Source organism: Calonectris borealis, chromosome 12 (genome assembly GCF_964195595.1).
Source record: "Calonectris borealis chromosome 12, bCalBor7.hap1.2, whole genome shotgun sequence".
In the NCBI taxonomy this organism is placed as follows: domain Eukaryota; kingdom Metazoa; phylum Chordata; class Aves; order Procellariiformes; family Procellariidae; genus Calonectris; species Calonectris borealis.
The window spans coordinates 819,287-839,203 of NC_134323.1; the positions used below are offsets into that span (position 1 = coordinate 819,287).

The 19,917-nt window shown below is 41.7% G+C and overlaps 1 protein-coding gene across 4 annotated transcripts in view; it reads right to left on the minus strand.

Annotated features, from left to right (window-relative positions):
- The window catches only part of RANBP10 (RAN binding protein 10), an 84,283-nt gene that overhangs the window by 57,891 nt on the left and 6,475 nt on the right, over nucleotides 1-19,917 (minus strand). For all 4 annotated transcript variants that reach the window (XM_075160850.1, XM_075160849.1, XM_075160852.1 and 1 more), the window contains exon 3: nucleotides 4,345-4,397. In XM_075160850.1, coding sequence (XP_075016951.1) covers nucleotides 4,345-4,397 — 53 coding nt within the window. The remainder of the gene's footprint in view (nucleotides 1-4,344; nucleotides 4,398-19,917) is intronic.

Here is a 19,917-nt window from a genome sequence, read left to right on the forward strand (position 1 = left end):
GAGCTAGAACAAATGAAAGGTTCTCTCTCAACAGGATGAAGGACTTGAACCAATGCAGAACACCACATGCAGGGGAGAATCACCTCCAGCGCACACATCTCATCCAAATTAAAGACAGGAGCACCCATCTTCTCCATTTTATGAAGGTTAGGTGAAACCTGTAGCAAACCACCAACACATTTCCAGCTGGGCTCAGAAAAACTTACTGGAATGAAGGCTAAATAATAATAATAAGAATAAAAAAAAGGACGTTTCAGATGTTACATTCAGGATGCAAAGGTAAGAGTGTTGCTCCACGAGTTCTGAAGGAACCAGCCTGCCGCAACCCCAGCACAGCAGAAAAGCAGGCAGGCTCCTGCCAGGCCTGAAAGCTGGCCTGGCAAAGGAGGTGACAAGCGCCAGAGCAGGGGCTTGCACCAGGGAAGAAGGGGAACTGTGCAGCCGCAGTGGGGGAGGAAGGGTCGGGTTTCTCTCCTTTGATGACAGCGAGTTAGATCAGTTCAGCTGTAACATGTAATTTCATCCTCAGATACCAAAATGCTGAGCACACGTGAAAAAAAGTTCTATCTGGTGAAAGAAGTGAGCAGCCATTTCAATAAAAACCACTAGTTTAAAGCAAAATGTTTATAGTAAGTATTCTAAATGTCTTTTAAAAATTTAAAAAATAATAATAAAAAAATCATCAAGATATTTCAGGGTCACAAAAGTTGGCACTTCAGTAAAACTCCCACAATAATTTCAGACTTGCTGATTGAATTTCAAAGCACAGCCCACAGAAACCTTGAGTCGAACAGGGACAGGGCACTCTCCTTTTAAAAGCAGTCTCTGTTCGCAGCGCAGAGAGGGGCAGTTTAAGGAAACGCTCAGGTTGCTCCAACCACACTTCCAACCTTCAGAGAAAGCTCAGCACTACCCGCACCAGCACCGAGCTGGGCTGAAGCCAGAATAAATTTGGCATGAAGCACAAATGGCCTGACTTGGAACTGGATATGGCCAAAGTGTTTGTTCTCGGGAGGGAAAAGGAGTTTGAGACAGAACCCAGCAGCAAGATTGTTCTTTGAATTAGGGCTGACAGAGTGCCAAGGATCCCCACTGAAAGTGGGAACAAGAAAGGGACCAACTTTGGCTCCCATACCAGGCTTTGGGCTCCCAAACCACTACTTAGAGTGGGTCACTCACTGCCCTGCCAGCACACCAAGCGAAAATTGATCTGTTAAAGCAGAAGTGACTTAGAAAAGGTCTAAGGAGACAAACCTGGCAAGGGTTCAGGTCACAAAAAGTTAAAATTACACTTTGACGTGAAGCCAAGTCAAGACTCCAAAGTCTGTCGCTTCTTTGTGAGCTCTCACTTACTCCTGTGCTGTGAAGGGCCTGATAACGGTTAAGCCTGACACATATTTCTCACTTTATTTACTTGAGCAATATACTATAAAAAAAAATAAATCAGACTCATTCTACAAAAGCCAGGAAGATAATTATTGAGCTGTAATACAGAGCCATGCAGTTCATTTTACACAGATGTGGGAGATCGACCTAACTATGCCCACAAAATCACACTTGGCAGCATAATCTGCATGTGATCAAACAAACAACAGGTTCATAGGATCAAATTTGTACAATTCATTGCTAAATAAGCACTATCTGAAGTCTCAAGTTCACTTTATGTTTTGTTTCACTCAGATAAGAGAATTCCACATTTGCCACCTACACTCTAGAAATAATAGTAGTATACAGGCGCTTTGATTCAAACTGGCCACAAAATACTGCCTACGTAGCTCTTGCGCTTTAATGCCATTTACCAGAAGTGGTTTGGCTAATTTTTAGTCCCCAAAGGGAAAAAAAAAGGAAATTATGTTGGCTGTTCAATTTCAGGACAGCACACTTATGACATTCAGTACATATCATCTCAGGTTAGTATTCAACCGTGTTTGATATATATAGATATAGATATATATATGTATTATAATCCCAGGAGAATCCTAGGTTAGCATAATCCAACCAGCAGTCTACAGGCCAAGTCTACAAGACAATCCCACCCATCTTTCCATTGCACAAGCTGGAAGCCATTTCTTGAGAAGAACACGCTCCCTTAATAGCCAAACAACTCCTCTTCCAAGCAGCCAAACACTTCAACCCGGGGAAGAGATGATGGGACTAGACTCATGCTTCATCTTGTACACGCACACCACCCACTTAGGTCGGGAGGATTGGGAGGAGAGGGAGTGCAGAGAGATGAGGAGTCTCAAAACAGAGACTTCTATACCTGTTGACACTAGATCATCTTGACCTAGACATTCCCTACCTTTTTGCAACCAAGTATCACTTGAGAAAACCAGCAGTGTTCTGCTTTCCTCCTTCCCTAGTCTAGTTCCGAGTGGATAAAGACCTGTGACCTTAATTCTCCCCCCATGTGTACATGCTGTAGTTGTCATACCAATTAACAAATATAGTTTGCAGTAAGATGCAAATTCTTTAGAACATGGGTGTCACTGAAACCATTCTCTCAAAAACAGAGTTATCATAGCAGTGTAGAATAACTAAGGACGGAAGGGACCTCCAGAAGTCACCTAGTCCAACTCCTGCTCAAAGGAGGTCTAATTAGATCAGGTCATGTCCAGCTGAGTCCTAAATATCTCCAAAGTTAGAGGTTCCACAAGCTCCTAAATATCTCCAAAGTTAGAGGTTCCACAAGCTCTCTGGGTAGGTCCGAAATTATCCGAGAAAAACAGATGCAAGGAAGGTTGTGCCCCAGTTAGACCAACAGGTCTTGGGACTTTGCCTCTGACAGTGGCCAACAGAAGACTCTCAAGGTCAAACATGATCAAAGTGGTGCCTGGAAAAGGAAAGTCTGCCTGCAACTGTTAACCATGGTTGTGATTTATAAATGGCCTACAACGCTGCACTGACATTTGTCACTAAAACAACAATGCTTATTGTTTCGCTGGTGAAATTTTAATTGAACTAATTAACTAACGCAATTAGCCTACAACTCTAAATTTCTTCTTTATCAATGCAAAAGGTCCCACACACTTCCTCATGCATTCCAAGATCTCCATGCTTCTCTTCAGTAACAAGACCAGGCAGCTGTTCCATTGCAAAATTCAGCAGCAGATTTACAATTAAAAGAATGGGCACCAGAAAGTTGGCTATTTTCTGAAATCGTCCAAGGACCCTGGCTGTCTTAGTCTCCTTTTTGTCTTCTTGTTGAGACTCCATCTGCAGTCTTAGCAGAATTTCAGAAACACAGCTATATAAATTTCTGAAATGAATATTTCTAACAGAGCTACAGAATCGCATATTTTGCTAACAGAATAGTCAGGGATTTTGCTCCAATGCTGCAACATTTTCAGTTGGAGGTTATAAGGAAAAAACCAAGCATGTTCTGCTCTCTGAATATGCAAGTTACCAGTGAAGATGAAAGCAAAATCCTCACCGAGAAGTGAATTCACACGGGTCTTAGTGCAAACCCTATGGAAGCTCTTCCTTTTGTTAGGACATTCACAAAACACTCTCCTTTGGAGATACCACGATGCATAATAAGGATTGAACACACATTTCAACTTGAAAACAACAAGTAAGTCACACCCAAGGCCAAAAAAAAACCCCACCACTGGGAACCAGCTGTCATTCCTTCTGGCACTTGAAGAACATTTACTTTCTACCAAACACAGACAACTTCTAGTTTCAAACCCAGCTGAAAGAATTCCTGCTACAGAAGTCACTATGTTGATCCAAATCTAGAAATTATAATTTTACCTAATAAATTGGATATTGTTAAAGAAAGATCACTGACTATTTATTTTTAAAAAGAAGCTACGTAACCAACTCAGAGGCTAACCTAAAAACAAACATTTCAAACAAAGGAAGCAACAATATTAAGTGGCAATACCACTCTATCACATTTTTCTAGTTTTTCGGTGGGAAGAGGGAAAGAAGAGAAGAGAGACAATATGAAGGCCAATTTTCCTGTCATTTTCAGATTCCTTCATGTAAATTTGTCAAGTGAGATATACAGATTAAATGTCAAATTATTTTGCTACTTATTTTTCAGATGCAAAGAAGAGGTTGCATGTCTGAAAGCTCATCATCTTACCCATTACTCATTAGTTTAATATTAATTTCTATTATCTACTAAAATCATCATGGCTACATTAACAATACTAGTAACTCAGTTTAGGGTAACACTCAATAGTTCGAACCTTCCAGACGCAACACACTTATAGTCATGACATTTTATTAATAGAAACACACATTCACTAATTCATATATATAAATTAAAATCTTTATTTCAAAAGAACATTTAACACAGACTGTAAGCCAAAACAAACCTTAACAATGACTTACCAGGAAGCCTGTTCATGTTGACCCCTTGAGCAGAAAGTCCTATCCCCATGTACCTTCAAAAAAACCAAACAAAGTATCAGTCAAGCACAGAATGACCAAGATCTCCTGCAGCAGAAATCTAGTGGGAAAAAAACCCAACCCACTCCACAAATCATTTAAGGTAAGATGTTGAAATCACTAAAGATTTTCCATTACTTTCTTAGTCTTTTCTTGAATCCAAGATAAAATGTCAATCTGCTTTAGTGACTGACAGCTTTCCGATATACAACTACAGCTACTCTTTAGCTCTAATTGGTAGGAAAAGGACTGGAAAACAATCAGCAATTAAATTTCTGGGTTTTTTGGTGGTTGGGGGGGGGGGGGTGGTTTGTTTGTTGTTGTTTTTTTTTCTTTCTTTTCATATATCAGAAAAAAAACTGTTTATATAAGTGATTAACAAGAGAGTAAAAAATACCTAAGGGCAGATACCGTATATGAGAACAAATGTCTATCTAATGTATTGTCTCCAGGAATAGCTGGTAGTGGATACAAAGGACAGAGTATACTTCTTGTACTTGCAGAGTTGTACTTTCCAAGAACATTCTGACATTGTCCACCATACATTTTACACAACTTCCTAAGCAAAAGGTGGTCTTTCTGTATTTCACAGCCCAACAGATTCTCCTCCATTAATCTGGTCATTTTCTGAACCTTCGTAAGCTCCTTGAAAAGGCAACATCCTGCAGCTCCACCATTCAATTACTGTCCAAGCTGGTTTTGCTTGGTACTTGAATTTTTAGAATTGGAAGAGAGAGGAATAGCACTTATCTGTTAACTTTCTCAAGGATTTTAAAGTCCTCATTCATACCCCGCTCCCCAATGGTCTCTTCTCAAGGTTGACTACTCACAGTCTACTTGGTTGTTCCTCTTATGGAAGCTCATCTATACCTCGTAATATTCTGGCTACACTTCCAGTTCTCGATCTTCTTTGAGAAGCAGGGGGAAACCAGAACCGCAAGCATCACTCACAACACAGACACGCGGTGATTATTACAGACAACAGTATAATGATGTTCTCTGTTTTGGTTTCTATTCCTCCCCCTCCTGGTCTCTATTATTCCATTTATTTTTTGACTGCAGATGAGAACTGGGCTGATTTTTCCATAGAACCAGGACACACAGAACTTGTCCCTGCACTGTAAGGGGCAGCTCGGAGACCATTTTTTGTGTGAAGTTTGGATTTTTTATTCTCCCCCCATGAGAATCATTTTACATCTATCCAGCCTGAACTGCATCTTTCATTTCATCATCCATAGTCAGCCCTTGATTTTACAACTCTAGTTAGCTTCGTATCATCCGCAAAAAATACCGTCTTCCAGGTGACTTATCAAGGTAGCGAACACCAGAGGTGTAGTACACATCCTCACAGAAATCCACTGGTGCACATCCTCAGCTGCAGGGAGGAGAGGGGGCACGACACGCAGACATGGGCCACTCATTTCTCTGCCCCGCTTCCTACCTGTTAGCTAGTCCTCTAACCAATCATTCAACCAGACAAGCTCCTTCACTTTATCCCACCTTTATCCTTTAGGTTCCTCAAGAATTTTTGAGACTGGATCTTGCCAAATGGCTTGTGCAAATCCAGGCAGACCGATCTTTATCCCCTTCTGCGCCCAACAGGACTGTAAGGCATAGCCAGCCTTCGCAAAGGCTCTTCTTCCTCACTGCAATATTTATGCATGTACCTATTTTGTTTGTTCTATTTCTGTTAGTTTGCATGGTCTGTAATTCTTTTAATATCCCCTGGAACCACAGAAACAGCTGCCCTGCTCAGTTTGTTTCTAACAAGCTTCCATATTTTTAGGTTACCGCGCTTTGAAATTAACAGTTACTGTTGGGCTCTTGTTCACGTAAAGGTATAAATCCAAACAGGCTACAGCCAGCGTCCTGCTATTCTTTCACAGTATCAGTTTTCTTATTGTGGCTTCCTCGACCATCTGCTCCATAAAACATTAACCATGTCTAAAAATATTATTTCAGAATTTGACCCCAAAGTTACATTTCTTCAAGCTATGTGGGTTAAGTCTCCTGCAACTGTTCCCTGCCCTTGACATCTCTATCTCAATCACTGTCAGCACCCCAATCAAATAGCAGAGAAATGGTAATAACTGGTTTTTTTCCTGTTTACACAGAAATTTTAATCCTTAGAGATCTATAAGTTTATCAGATCTTACTCTACGATCTCTTTAATAAATAGCACCACATCTTCACATAGCCAACTTTGTCTTTCTTGTACACATCACATCTTGGTAGCATGACCTTCCAGATTTTAAACACCTGGTAGCTTTGTGTCTACCAGTCAAGTCACGATGCCATTCCCCCTGGAGTCACAGACCCAGTTACCCATATACCTGATCACCGAATTGCTAACCATCACGTGGTCCGCCTTTTCCTTTTAGCTGGCCCCTGGTCTCTTAGGGTTAGCTTCAGAGGAAAATGATACATGATCATGATACGGAGAACCTATTGCTGGACTCGTAACTGCCCTTACCTAGCTCAGTGTTTTCCTGCCACAAGACTAGGACTCTTCAAGTTCAAAGTTTCTTGGGGTGAACGCTGACAAGTAGGGCTATGCCAATGTAAGGGCCAGCTACAACCAAGAAAGGCCAGCCCAGGTCCCTCAGCTCTCACCATGTATAAATTGTGTAACTACACAAGCACCAGGAAAGTGTTAGTGTTTGATAAAGGAGATAATAATAAGATCACTGAACTTAGAAAAATAGCCAAAAGAGGCTTTGGCAGCAGCCAGTTCAGGAGCAGAAGAATTGAACCAATGATGGCATTGAGGGCAAACAAGTTTATCTCGGAAACTCTCTAGTCACAGAGGACAGATTCCAGGACATTTGGCTGGATTTCCTATTTCTCATTTAGAAGGATAAAGAGAGATTCGTGAGGGTTTCCAAAATACCCAGGATGTACATTATTACGTAGCAAATCTGATATTCTCTGCGGAAATGCTAAAAGCCTGCAGGCTGTCTACAAAAAGAAGAGCTCAAGGCGCTCTGCTTGTTGACACAGGACAGTGGACACTCCAGTGTGATACCACTTGGACCAGCGCACGCAGAAACGCAAACAAATGCCGCAAGTGTGTTTTGCACTGCTCCAAGTCCCAGGACACAGGTGCAATGACTACTTTCTGCAGATAGTAGCCCTAAGCTTTTAGATCTGACTGGCCCCACCCTGGAGATAATCCTCCTCATCTTGCTTGGTCATGATGGAAGGATCTCAAGGACACCACCTTCCCTACCACAGCCTAACCAGCTCCTCAGCGCAAACGATCCGTTCCACCTGCACTAAGGGAACTGTCAGCCAAAGGTCAGCTACCATCTGCCTGGGCATGCCCTCCCTCCAAGGAGGGATTAGAGGCTGCCAATTACAGCCTAACAAAGGACATCCCAAAGGTTTCTGCTGCCGCATGCCGCAGAGCAGCCAGGCAAGATATAACGAAAGAGTGGAGAGGGGAGGATTCATACAAAATTAAGCCCCGCATAGTCTGCAGTATGTCCTGAAGTAGAAAGCTCAATGGTAAAGACCAGCATTGCTTCAGAAGATACATGAACTGGGCAGAGACAAGGCAAGATTTTTGGGCATTCATCCCAAAACCTAAACTTGCAAAGGACTATAAGTATGACAAAACCTATTCTCTAGACTATCTACGCCTCAGTAACTCAGTATAAACAGAAAAAAAAGCCCGTTTCATCTCAGGAGGGATACCATAACTGCTGGTACCTTTGTTGCACAGAATCCCAAAGGGGAAGATTTTGTTTCATCTTTGGCCTAGGAACTCCCTCGAAATGGGGAGATGTGAAGGACAACACTGTGGTAATGATCAGCTAAGACAACAGCAGCTAGTCACTATTCTGATCTTAGATATCAGTGAAAGTGTTCAGCTTTTTATGAAGAGAGATCAATTGCTGGTCTCCACTTCCCTATTATGATAGAAAATACGGCCTGCAAAACTACCCAAGGACTCTCCAGCATCAACAACTGCCATGAAAAGGACAAAGAAAGACTTTGGAGCACCATAGCAAATTAGCACTGCTGGAACACAGAGAGGTTTTGATAAGGTCCTTCACCAGAATGTCTTAAAGAAATTATCTTGGTATAAAAAGAAGGTTACCCTCACAGACTAGTAATTGGTTTAAATAATAAAAGACCACGGGTAAGAGAAATGCGTGCAGGAAACACAGACACAAGGTGAAGCCATCATATTACAGGCTCGGGACAAATACCTGTGACTTGAAGAGGAGATTTGGGAAAGCCAAGAAGAAGAAGGAGGGAAAGAAAGAGTAGGGAGGAAGACCCCCATGATTGTTGATGACAATAATGTTGTCATCATGTTGATGACCAGTTGATGACAATAAAGAAGAACTACTGCCACCAACCACATCCTATGAGTGCAGCCAGCAGGTCAGGGGAAGGGATTTGCTCCTCTCTATTCAGCACCTGCGAGTATCATATTTGGTTTTGGGATCTCCAATACAAGGAAGGGTAACAAACTGGAGTGAGTGCAGCAAAAGATAGTCAGGGGGCTCAAACCACATGATGTATGAGGAGACAGCGAGGGAAATGTGTTTGTTCAGTCTTAAGAACAAAAGACAAAGCGGGGATCTCACTGCTGCCCACAGCTACCTAACGGGAGAGTACAGGGAAGGTGGAGCCAGACTTCAGATACTCACACCCCCCCCCCCCCCCAAAATAATGAGAAACAACAGACAAGTTGTAACAAAGAAGATTCCAATTAGACATTACTAAAAATATTGTAACCATAGGGTGATCAAACACTGGAAGAAGGGCCCAGAAACACTACTGCATCTCCACTCTTAGAAATAGTCGAAAAATTGACTGCACATTGTCCTGAGGAACCCGATCTATCTTTGAAGTTGGCCCTGCTTTGAGCGGGGAGCGGAACTGGATGACCTACGTTATTCAATGATATCTTGACTTCAGGACACTTTTGTTGACAGGCAGCAAACTCTTGGCTAGCAGTGCATAAAGCAGGGTGGCGACCAAGTTGAGAAAAGAGAGAACTTCCTGAGGCACGCACATATACCACAAGCTAAGTCCTGATCTGATCATACCAGCTGAACCCAGCTTTCTTCCTAGACATCAAGGAGGAGAGATCATCCAGGAAAGACTGGTTCCTGACCTACAGAACAACCCCAAACTCACAAACAAAACATGCCATTATGACTGCTGCCTGGCACATCACCACAAGCTCTTTAGCTCTTTGGCTGAAGGGCTCCTGAACCTAGTGTCCACTTGAAGAAAAGCAACAAGGAAGGTTCTGCTCTGATGTGGAGATCGCAAGGATAGAAGAGACTTTAAGGGAAAGCACTATGTGATCTCATTCCTTTGGATCCCTTAAAAAAAAAAGCCACACACACACACGTGTATCTCTTTTCTCTGTAATCAAGGCTTTTTAAACATCACACTCCACAGTTAATGGCTCAGCTATTTCATTCTTTAGAACTCTTGAACGAAGACCAGATAACCCCTAATGATTTGTTCCTGTGTTTTATGGATAAATAACACTGTTGTTGTATTAACCCTCCAACAGGAGCCAGATAATCGTTTAAAAACAAAGATTGGCATGTGTTTTATTGACAAATGACATTGTTGTTCTATTAACTCTTTGACTTGAGCCAGATAATCCTTTAAAAGCAAAGACTGGCATTTGGGAGCCTCTAAACATTCCTACCTTTTCAGAGCCCTTCATAAAAAGTTCTCCTGAATCATCTCTTGGTTTTACAGACTCTCCAGCTTGCTTCCCATCCCTGATGTTTTGGGAGGGAAAAATACTCCTTTAGCATTTCAGACCATGAGCAAGATGCCCCTCAAGTCATTTCGGTCAACCTTATTGGTTTTTTTAAGCTTAAAAGTTTGTTCTTTCCATTTTTCTCATCTAATAAAAGTTCAGCTTTTGGAGGCTGTAACCCTATCCTCTATCACCATTATATCTAATTACGCTTATTAACTGTCAGGTCATTTTGAGTCTCTCCAACAGTTCACACACTTTTACTCTGATCCTCCAATATGACATCTCCTTAAACAGTCTCCATACTGTCTGAAAGCATTTTACCTTTCTGATTACATCTTTTTATTAACTCTTCTTAAACAAGCTTCTTCAATTTATATAGGCTTGTTTTCTGGCTTTTTTGTTGTTGGGTGGTGGGGGTTTTTTGATGCACACTGAAGTGGTAAGGTTTGGGGGCCTTTTTATAGTGCTTCTCAAAGGACGCTAAACATGAGTACTTATGGTCAGTGCGGCAGAGCAACTTATAAACACACATTTTTTGTAAACATTTTCTGCAGTGCTCAGAACATGAGTCAGAAGTTACATCCTTTCTCATGAGTTCTCTGACTACCCTCTCCAAAGCAGTCATTTATGCATTTTATGCATGATGCATTTTAAGGCATCTAAAAACTTACTCTCTCAGAGTTATGTGACATACACACATCTATAAAGAATAAACTGAATTTTAAGGATATGTTCACAGCCTTCCAGGCACAATATGGAAGATTTCTCCCTATATCTGCAGGGAGCGCTCCAACTCTTCCTCGCCGCCTTCTTAGCGCATTGGCAGATAAGACGGTGTGCTTGTTAGCATTTCAATTTTCTTATTCCTACTGAGTCTGGAACCCTCTGCTGCTACAGAGTTTTCCTTGCTACATGGTGGGTTTTGTTGTTTTGATTTTTTTTCAACTATGTGTGCGAGCAGTCAGGATCACAGTCCACAGCTAGAACTACATTCCAGGTCTATATTGCTTCAGAGAGCAGTGAGAAGTGTCACCTCTGCCAATTGTTCAAGCCTCAGGGGAGCTGTGATTCAAGGTCCCAAATTCTTTGAACACACAATAAAGGCACCATCTGAGCCTGGTGCAATAATACCAGAGTGCTTGGCCCTGACACCGACAAGCCCAAAAACACTTAGCAAAAATCTGTCGAGGAGCAGACCGCTCAATTACTCTGGCAGAACAGTCCCTACCACCTTCACCTGCTCACATTAGCAAGCCCAAGACCTCCTGGATTTGCTGGCAGCTGCCAAATTTTGTTCAATGAGCAGGACGTGCCTCTCGGCATAGGGAATGTTTCTTATGTCCCGATCTATTTGGCTGAGCTGAAGGTGAAACACCGTAAAACTGTGGCCACTTTGTCTCCTCTAGCGCAGCTTCGTCATGTGGTGGTGTCAGCTTCCTCCGTTTCAGCCTCACACAGCGAAGCTCCGCTGGCTTAGGGCCATGGGCCAGCTCCGTCCCTCCTTACTGCCTGGGTGCTTGCCTGCTCCTCTGCCTCTGCTGCTGCTGCTGTTGACATTAGCACAAAGAGAGCAGGCACCACTTCTGCACACAGCCTTGGTGCACAGCTTCATCAGAACCCCGGCTGCAGCGTTTTGATGTCCCCATCCCTTGTTGGGTCACTGCACTCCATTGCCACTGTAAGGGTGGCAATACTGAGCAAACTGTTGGAAATTACAAGAAACAACAACATAACTGTTGAACTCGGACAAAATAGCTCATCTCCCACATCAGCTTATCCTGCTTAATTTTATTATTTTCTATGCAGATTCATCCTCCCTCTTTTGTGTACTGCAGCAAATCCCATGCACATAACCAAGGGCAAAAACGCATACAATAGTATCTTTCCATTTTCAGACAACACAGCTTTAAATAGAGCTAGAAGCTTGTATTTTTATAAAAAGCGAGTACTACAAATCCAGAAATTCTAAATTTAAGATTACACTTTAATCTAGATACACAACACCATGGAAATGTGTCACTGGAAAAAAAAAAGATAAAAAATGAACATGACCACAAGCCTTCCTGGTTCACAAAATTTTGCTCTTCAACTTACGCTCCCATTTAAAGCTTAAGACAAACTTTAAAAATAAGACCATAATGACTGTAGAACTGTACACAGAAATTGCAAACAACCTAAAATAAAAGACGACTCTTACCATGCTGGGTTTCAAGTCCACAGCCTACAGCTTATATCCAGAACTTCAAATTGTCCCATATATGATTGCTGGTTATTGATGCTAGCTACTTTGCTTTTCCCATCTACTATCGATTAACGTATCAGAAGTGATGGAAATGAAATGAGCTTTGAGACCCCCAAAGCCTCAGATTAAAAAAATTGCTCTATTTCCTTGAAAATTGAGAAAAAAAACCACCACCCTCATCTTCAACTCCTCCACCACCAAAGCATCAGCTGCTTTCTGAACTTCTTGGTGCAGAACAGCTTCTCACTTCCCCGATTCCAAATGCTCCAAACCAGTTTTGCGCGTACAACAAATTCAAAACTAGTTAAACAGTATTTGTGGGCATCTTCAAGCACAACCTACTGCTTGGTTTTTTAAATGAATAAATTATAACATTCCATATCATTCACCATACATCTCTATAGAGTCTGCCTGTCTGCATCATCACTGGTTTTGGAAGTTTCGGTGTGGACAGACTCCATATGGGGTATCCATTAACTGGAGCCCCTTCTTGAGGGATTCAAAGAGCCTCTTAGAAGAGGGTGCACAGCAAGTGAAGCACTGATACAGCAGTACAGAAGAAATGTAAGAAACGTCAGTACCTGCTTTCAAACAGGAGGGGGGAAAAGAAAAATCTTTTTTTAGGGTTTTAGGTAATGATACATTTAAATCCATTATCCATCATACGTAAGATATATACCTTAACTAAAGCCAGGCAAAAGTGACCTCCTAAAACCATCTTCTCGGCAGTGAACGTTGAATACTTGGAACTGCCCCCCACAGCCGATCAGAAGCTTCAAAAATGCTGCGTCAGTAGATCAATTCCAAAGCAAGCAGACAGACAAAAACAAACGCAGACACATGCTAGTGATTCAATCAGATGTCTTGTTTCCACTTACCAGCAGCCTCGGCAGTTACCATAGCACCAAATTCTTCCAGACTTCTACTGCACCTCAGTCCTGCCCAGTCAATACTGCTTGCTTTTTAGAATTTGAATAGACTGAATCAGCCACAGTAACCACCGGTCACAACGGCAGCTTTGCCTCTTTTATCCATGCACTGGCCCTCCTTGGCCACAGCAGATGAATGAAGGACCTTGGTAGCAAGCCCTCGTGCCAAAAGACGCTGGCTCCACACATGCCTCTGCACAGCACACGACCGGCAGGATTGCCAATATTTTTCCCTCTAGATCTTACAGCACAGTGACCGTGGTAAGATTAAGTTCAAAGAGACAAAGCTTTTTGGTTCCCTCCCCCAGTTCCCAAGTACTTCAGCAGAAAACATCAGCACGTAAGCTATCCCAGCACAGTGACGTTTAAATAGGACAGCACTCACTTCTGGCTCCTAAAAGAGCTTGTGTGGTGGATTGTGCAGTGCAGGTATTTTCAATGTTGCAATTTAAATTTATATATTTTAAAAAATTTTTTTTTTTTTGCTTCTGCCAATAGAAGACTTTCCCTGGAAAATAGATGGAAAGAGCCAAAATGATGACTGTACTTCTAATTAAAATTTAACTCTTAAAGATACAAAAGATCTCAGATGCACTGACTCAGCCTGGAAGCATTATATAGTCACTGGGCAGAAATTATCCAAAAAGCTACACGAAAAGTTATTTCACAGGAGTGACAAGATTTGACTAACCTAAATTCAGACAAAGGGATCTCTTAAAGAGGCCGTTCTAAGGGTTACACAGTCATACAAGTAGAGGAGTACACTGATGGCTGCGCTTGGTTTGTCCCCAGAAGGCGAATCCACCCATGTGATGAGCAACTCTTCCAGTCAAAAGACGTTTCTTTAGAACAAACATGATACCCAGAGAGCCTGCCAAAAAGTCAACGTAAGAGAAGTTTTTTGGCTAGTCTAAAGCTACTTTGTGCGAGCAACCCACAAAAATCCTCATGAACACAGCAGAAAAACTTAAGAACAGACCTGCCCTTTGACAGCAAGCAGCTAATGCTGAAATTCCAGCACTTGCATCTATTTGGCTTTTCAAGCGCAGGAATGAAGAACTCGTTGGGTAGAACAGAGGAGAACACAGCAACAGAACTCATGTATACCCGCACGTTATATTCTTCATTTTAAGGATCCCAGGAGCAAAGAACATCTCCCTTTGAATGCCTGGAAAAGCACCCAGCACTTGGGACACGCTGCTATACGCAAAATAAATATAGGTGGGGCAGGAGGGAGAAAGCAATTAGTCCATGGTCCTAACTGGACCAGGGCGGTATACTTTAAACAAAGGAGGTATTTCTTTACCCAAAAAGCTACAAGAAACTTAAAAACTTTCTCCAAGAAACTTAAAAAGAGTACTCATCTCAAATGCTAGTTCTGACAATTAGCAGAGCAGATTTATTAAGGCTCTGACATGAAAAGAAAGATATTATGGTTCCCCTTTATTTCTTTCTTAACCTGTTGAAAGGTACCGAGTCAGGATGGTGAAACAATCCATGCTGCTCCTCTTCCAAGTGCCTGTGAAGTTTACCTAGAAGGCAGTCAAAATTCACCCCATCTGAAAGCTGGGGAGACAAAGGTGGAAAAATACATCTGTTCAGCATTGGTTGGCTATCTCATGGTCACAAGCCTAGAACTCTTCTTTACTGTGCCACTAACACCCTAACGCAGTAGTCTCTCCTTCGACCGTGCTTTACGGTGTATGCCAAGGTACACTCGAGGCCCAAACTTAGAGTTAAAAACAGAGACGTTAAATAGACGTTTTGTAGGCCATGACTTCCAGTAAAGCAGTCATTCCCTGCTCAGTTGGTGAACTAACAATGTCACCAACGTGCGGCAGAAATTCCTGGGATTGGCCTTTTATTACGTGGCTCAGCCAAGACCAAGCAACCCAGCTTAGCCACAAGTTAAACAAGGGATGTTCCTCTCCTCCAGAGATGAGTTTGTGATTCAAAGGCTTACTGCATCCTGCATTTTTTTCTAACAACCACACTTATCCGGTAGGAATCCTGTCCTCCCAGCTATCACGCATCCCACTCTTTCAACACACACAGTTAAGTCTAAAATAATCAAGGTAAATTACTAAATTAGAGATAATAATACACCCTATCACACTGGTGGCATTTCAGAGACTTCACAGTCTCTTGGGTAAAGCTCTGGACTGTCATTCTTGTTGTCTGAGGTGGGCCCTGACTTCATGCCAGGTTTAAAGAGTGGCGAGAAACGATAACCCATATCAATTTACCACCTGAAACCACATTGTCGCAGTTACGGTGGGGGAAGGGGCATGTTATTTTAAGGCAGCGCAAAAACAAGTTACATCTGTTTAAAAAAAATTACCTACGGTACATAAGATACTGGATTCCAACTGTCTCTGACTCCTCCGTCTAACAATAAATATTTTGGAACTACTTCATAATGGAATATAACGAATCTCTAAAGTGGAAGAGGTTCTGGTTTTATTCTTGGATATTGTGCTGTTCTGTAACAGTGCTTCAGAAATAGCACTGACGGGCTCCAGAAAGAATTCCAATTCCCCAAGCAGAGGTCAGTAAAGGCAAATAATGCAAGGCTGAGAAGAAGTAGATAAAGGCAAGAAAATAAAATTCTTAAGAGCTCATTAAAAACAGCTACAAGTATCCTGAGGCATGGAGGAGTCCACTGCACATCAGCCCTTAGAAAGGCAGAGAAGCTCTAAAAGCCAAAGAGCGTGGAAGAGAAGGTGAGTGAGCAGAACAGAATTAAGAGGCAGCAATCTGGTAACATAATACATCAGCTCAGTCTGTTTACGAGTAAATGCTGACAAAACTACTACAGAGGAAGAATAAAAAACTATTTTTGCTAGACGAAGGTATCAGATTCCCAGCTCCCTTCCAGTTTTAGGATCACGTTCAACTGGTATCTGTCAGCTGTAGGAAGGGTCAAATCTGTCCCTTTTCTGTGTTACCTTCAGGAAGGGAAAAGATTGATGATGTATATTAGCAATATATGTAGGAATACTGAAAGACAGAAAACACAGATCAGAGTTGAAGACTTGACTTGAGCACCATTTAAGAAAAAAAGGGCATAATGCCTCACCAGGTATAAAATCACCGCTAGGATCCAGCTAGAATAATCAACTTCTCCACCTGCCACCACAAGCACCATCGCATACAACAGGACCCCAAATCCTGCAATACACAGTGGTCGAAACCAACTGTATCTGAAGCTAAGGTATCCCACCAACTTAGTTTTACAACTTCAGATTTTTCACCCTTGACAGCTGACTTGTTCTCTAAGTCAACTGGTATTCAACAAAGTTCACATAAACCATGTCAGTGGCAAATGGTGCGTTCAGTCTGGGAACAGCATAAAGCATTACTGATATTAATTCTCTGATTATTTATTCTGGTTACACCCAATAGAATAAGTAGAATTTTTGTTCAGTTTGTCCTGCTGATTAACAAACCTCACTTCCAAATACACTGTTCAGAGTTGCTGAAAATTTTTATCCAATATGTTAGAGAAGTTAAACAGGTTTCCACGACTGAATGGACTTAAGATTGTTTGACTGCCAGGCTAAGCAACAGGCCATTTTTCCTGGCACAAAGAAAGCCTAGAAAACAGTAAAGACAGACACTAGAGGTACCGCAAATATCTAACAGAAAGGCATCCAAAAGAGGGCAAGTCATATAAAGACTACAAGTTTCACATTGAAGACTAATCTTGCATTTCGGTCCATCACAACAGTCAGCTTCAAACAGCAGCTCGAGTTCCTGTTTTCTCCACTAACACACAAGGGGAACCATGTAAATGCAATACCCAAACCAGAAAACACTCTGCTGCCAGGTAGCTAGTTCTCTTAAGAGGTATTCTCCCATCCTTATAGTCTGATCTGCTCCGGTTTAGGCTTCGATCAAGAAATTGATAGTAATCGTTCGTATGCAAGGAGTATTTACCTGCTAGCACACGTTTTCATGAAGTCACAGAAAAAAATAACTGCAATATTTATCTAAGAACTATTTTTTTTTAATGTGGAAAACACATTACAGAAAAAGTAACACAGAAAAAGTCTTGACAGATGTATTTATGAAATAAGAATACTTTCTCTTTAAAACAATAACAAATAGCCAGAGAGTTAGGGAGAGCGCTGGGACAGCACACACACTGAATTCACAGATCTTTACATGCTGACGTCTCCACAAGGAACAAAGGCTAGATGTGGAGAGCATCAATACAAAGAACTTGTAAACAAGAAGGAAGATTGTATCTCTAGGATTGAAACTGTACTGTGGAAACAGAGATCCAGTCTTATACCACGGGTACAATGTAAACCCCGTTCCTAGACAAGCAGTTAAGAAAACGAATCTGGCAGGGCAGTCGATGTAACACAGTTAACACAATTCAGTTTACTGGGCCAGTGGCAGAGCTGAAGAAAAAGAGTCAAGCTTCGCAGTAGATGATAAATTCTTTAGCGGTTCATCATCCCAATTCATCATCCCAGCTTCGTAAATGAAGGAAAAAAGTTTCCCCTCTATAAAAGTTATGCAATTTTTACAATTTAATTATTAAACAGAGAATTGCTTAGATGTATAAGTCTAGAACATTTAAACAATTAGTTTCCATTATTCTATGATTTGATTTATTAATTGTAAACATATTCTGAAGAACCGAAGCATAATAATGTTTTACACATATTCTAAAGATGTTCAGTTGATTTTGCTGGAGTTTACTTTTGCCATATTCCTACCTTTTCTATAACAGATATTCAGAAATAGCAGGGGGAGGGGCAAAGGGAAAAACAAAAAAAAAAAACGCAAACAAATCCCACATCACTTTTCCTGAAATTTTTCTTCTTTACTGTGCAAAATCTCACAACTCTAACTGGACAAAAAAAAAAAAAAAGAAAAAGGAAAATTAACAGAAAGAAAGTTGTTATCACTGCCTGAAATCTAGGAGATCTCAGACTTCAGACATACCTAAATGCACACATCACAAGTGAAAACGTCACACATCACCGCCGCTACTTCCATTTAGTTTCCTAATTTCACAAATTATTTTAATGAGAAATTGACATTCTACCATTACAATAGATGGTCCCATGATACTGCTATAAAGCAATGAGTTTCATTTTCCACGTCATTGATTTAAAAAGAAAAAAAATTAAAGAAAAACAATTATCAACTGCATATCAGATATTCCAGTCTCACAACTTGCTTTACATTGAAAAAGCTGCTCTCAACATTACTCCCTTTTGCAAGAGTTTAGCAGAACAACGACAAAAAATAACAGCTCATATGAGATGTCATCAACTGATGTGAAACCTCCACAGAAAATGAGAGTGTCTCTACACTTCAGAGCACCAAAGCTCAGCCAGGCAGTAGCTGAGCAAGCAAGACTTGCTTGGGCAAGACTGTTTGCAAATGGGAACAAGGTGAGAACTGTTTACTGAATCTACTTGGGGGGATTTATTTATGTGTTGGTTTGTTTAAATGAATGTCTGCGGAACAGCATAAATTCAAGTAAGCAGACATACCTGCAAACAGAAGAACAACCCTCTCTCTGTGCTGGTTTTGGATTCCTGGAAACCAGGATGGAAAAAATAAAAAGGAGGAGGAAATCAATTTTTTACAGGCTTATCAGATACAAATAAGGGATCACACAGCGCGTGCAGACACTAGAAATCCTCAGTTGCCCCAGAATACTCCTTAGCCTTCCTTACAGCCACATCCAGACACACATGAAATTATACGGTGTCCTCGGTATAACCAGCCGATGGATGCACAGAGACAACCGTGCCATTAAAGCCACCGACGTCAGAGCACTCCATGGACAGGCCTTCTATCAGCATCTGGAAACCATTAGAGCACAGGAGTGAAAGGCTTTTCAAAGAGCAATCACACTCACCATATGCTGAAGAGAAATGGAAAGTTGGCAAGGAGAAACACAAGCAAGGAAGAGAGGGGCAGATTACTTGTTACTAATGTAAAGACTGCTAAACAACCAATACATCTGACCTTTGTTTTTCCTTTTTCAGTCAGAGAGAAACTAAGCTATTTTTAAGTCTGGGATATGGCACACTCGTGTAAGAAAGCTAAAGGAAGATTTTAAATAAACTATGGTATGGACTAAGCTAGATTAGCTCTTTGGCCATTCTCCTCAAAGTACTTTTTCCTCCCTCTCTCGGAAAAATGCCGGCTCAGGAAAAAAACCTAAGCTAGCGCTGACCGACAGCTCCGGACAACAGGCTGCCCATCTCGCAGCAACTGTGAAACAGTCCAGGCCGGTGCTGGAAGAAGGATACCAGCACATCTGTTGCCCATGTCTTCCCACCCTCCCTCTTCTGCCCTTCTGGGTCTCCTCTTCCCCACGTAATGCACAGAAAGCACTGTATCAAGGACTGACCCAGCAAAAAGACAGTTAACGTGATCCAGCTCATTACACAGTCACTAGTGCGAGGGCAAAGGAAAGGGTTTTAAAAAAAAAAAAGAAGAAAAGCTAGACTGGCTCTTTCGGCAGCCTTCCTGAGACAGCTCAAAGTCCTCATGAAACCGCCTGGCTCCCCTGGCACTGAGGGCTGTGCCACTTGGCACCTCCTCTGCCCGCAGACACCGCGGACAGG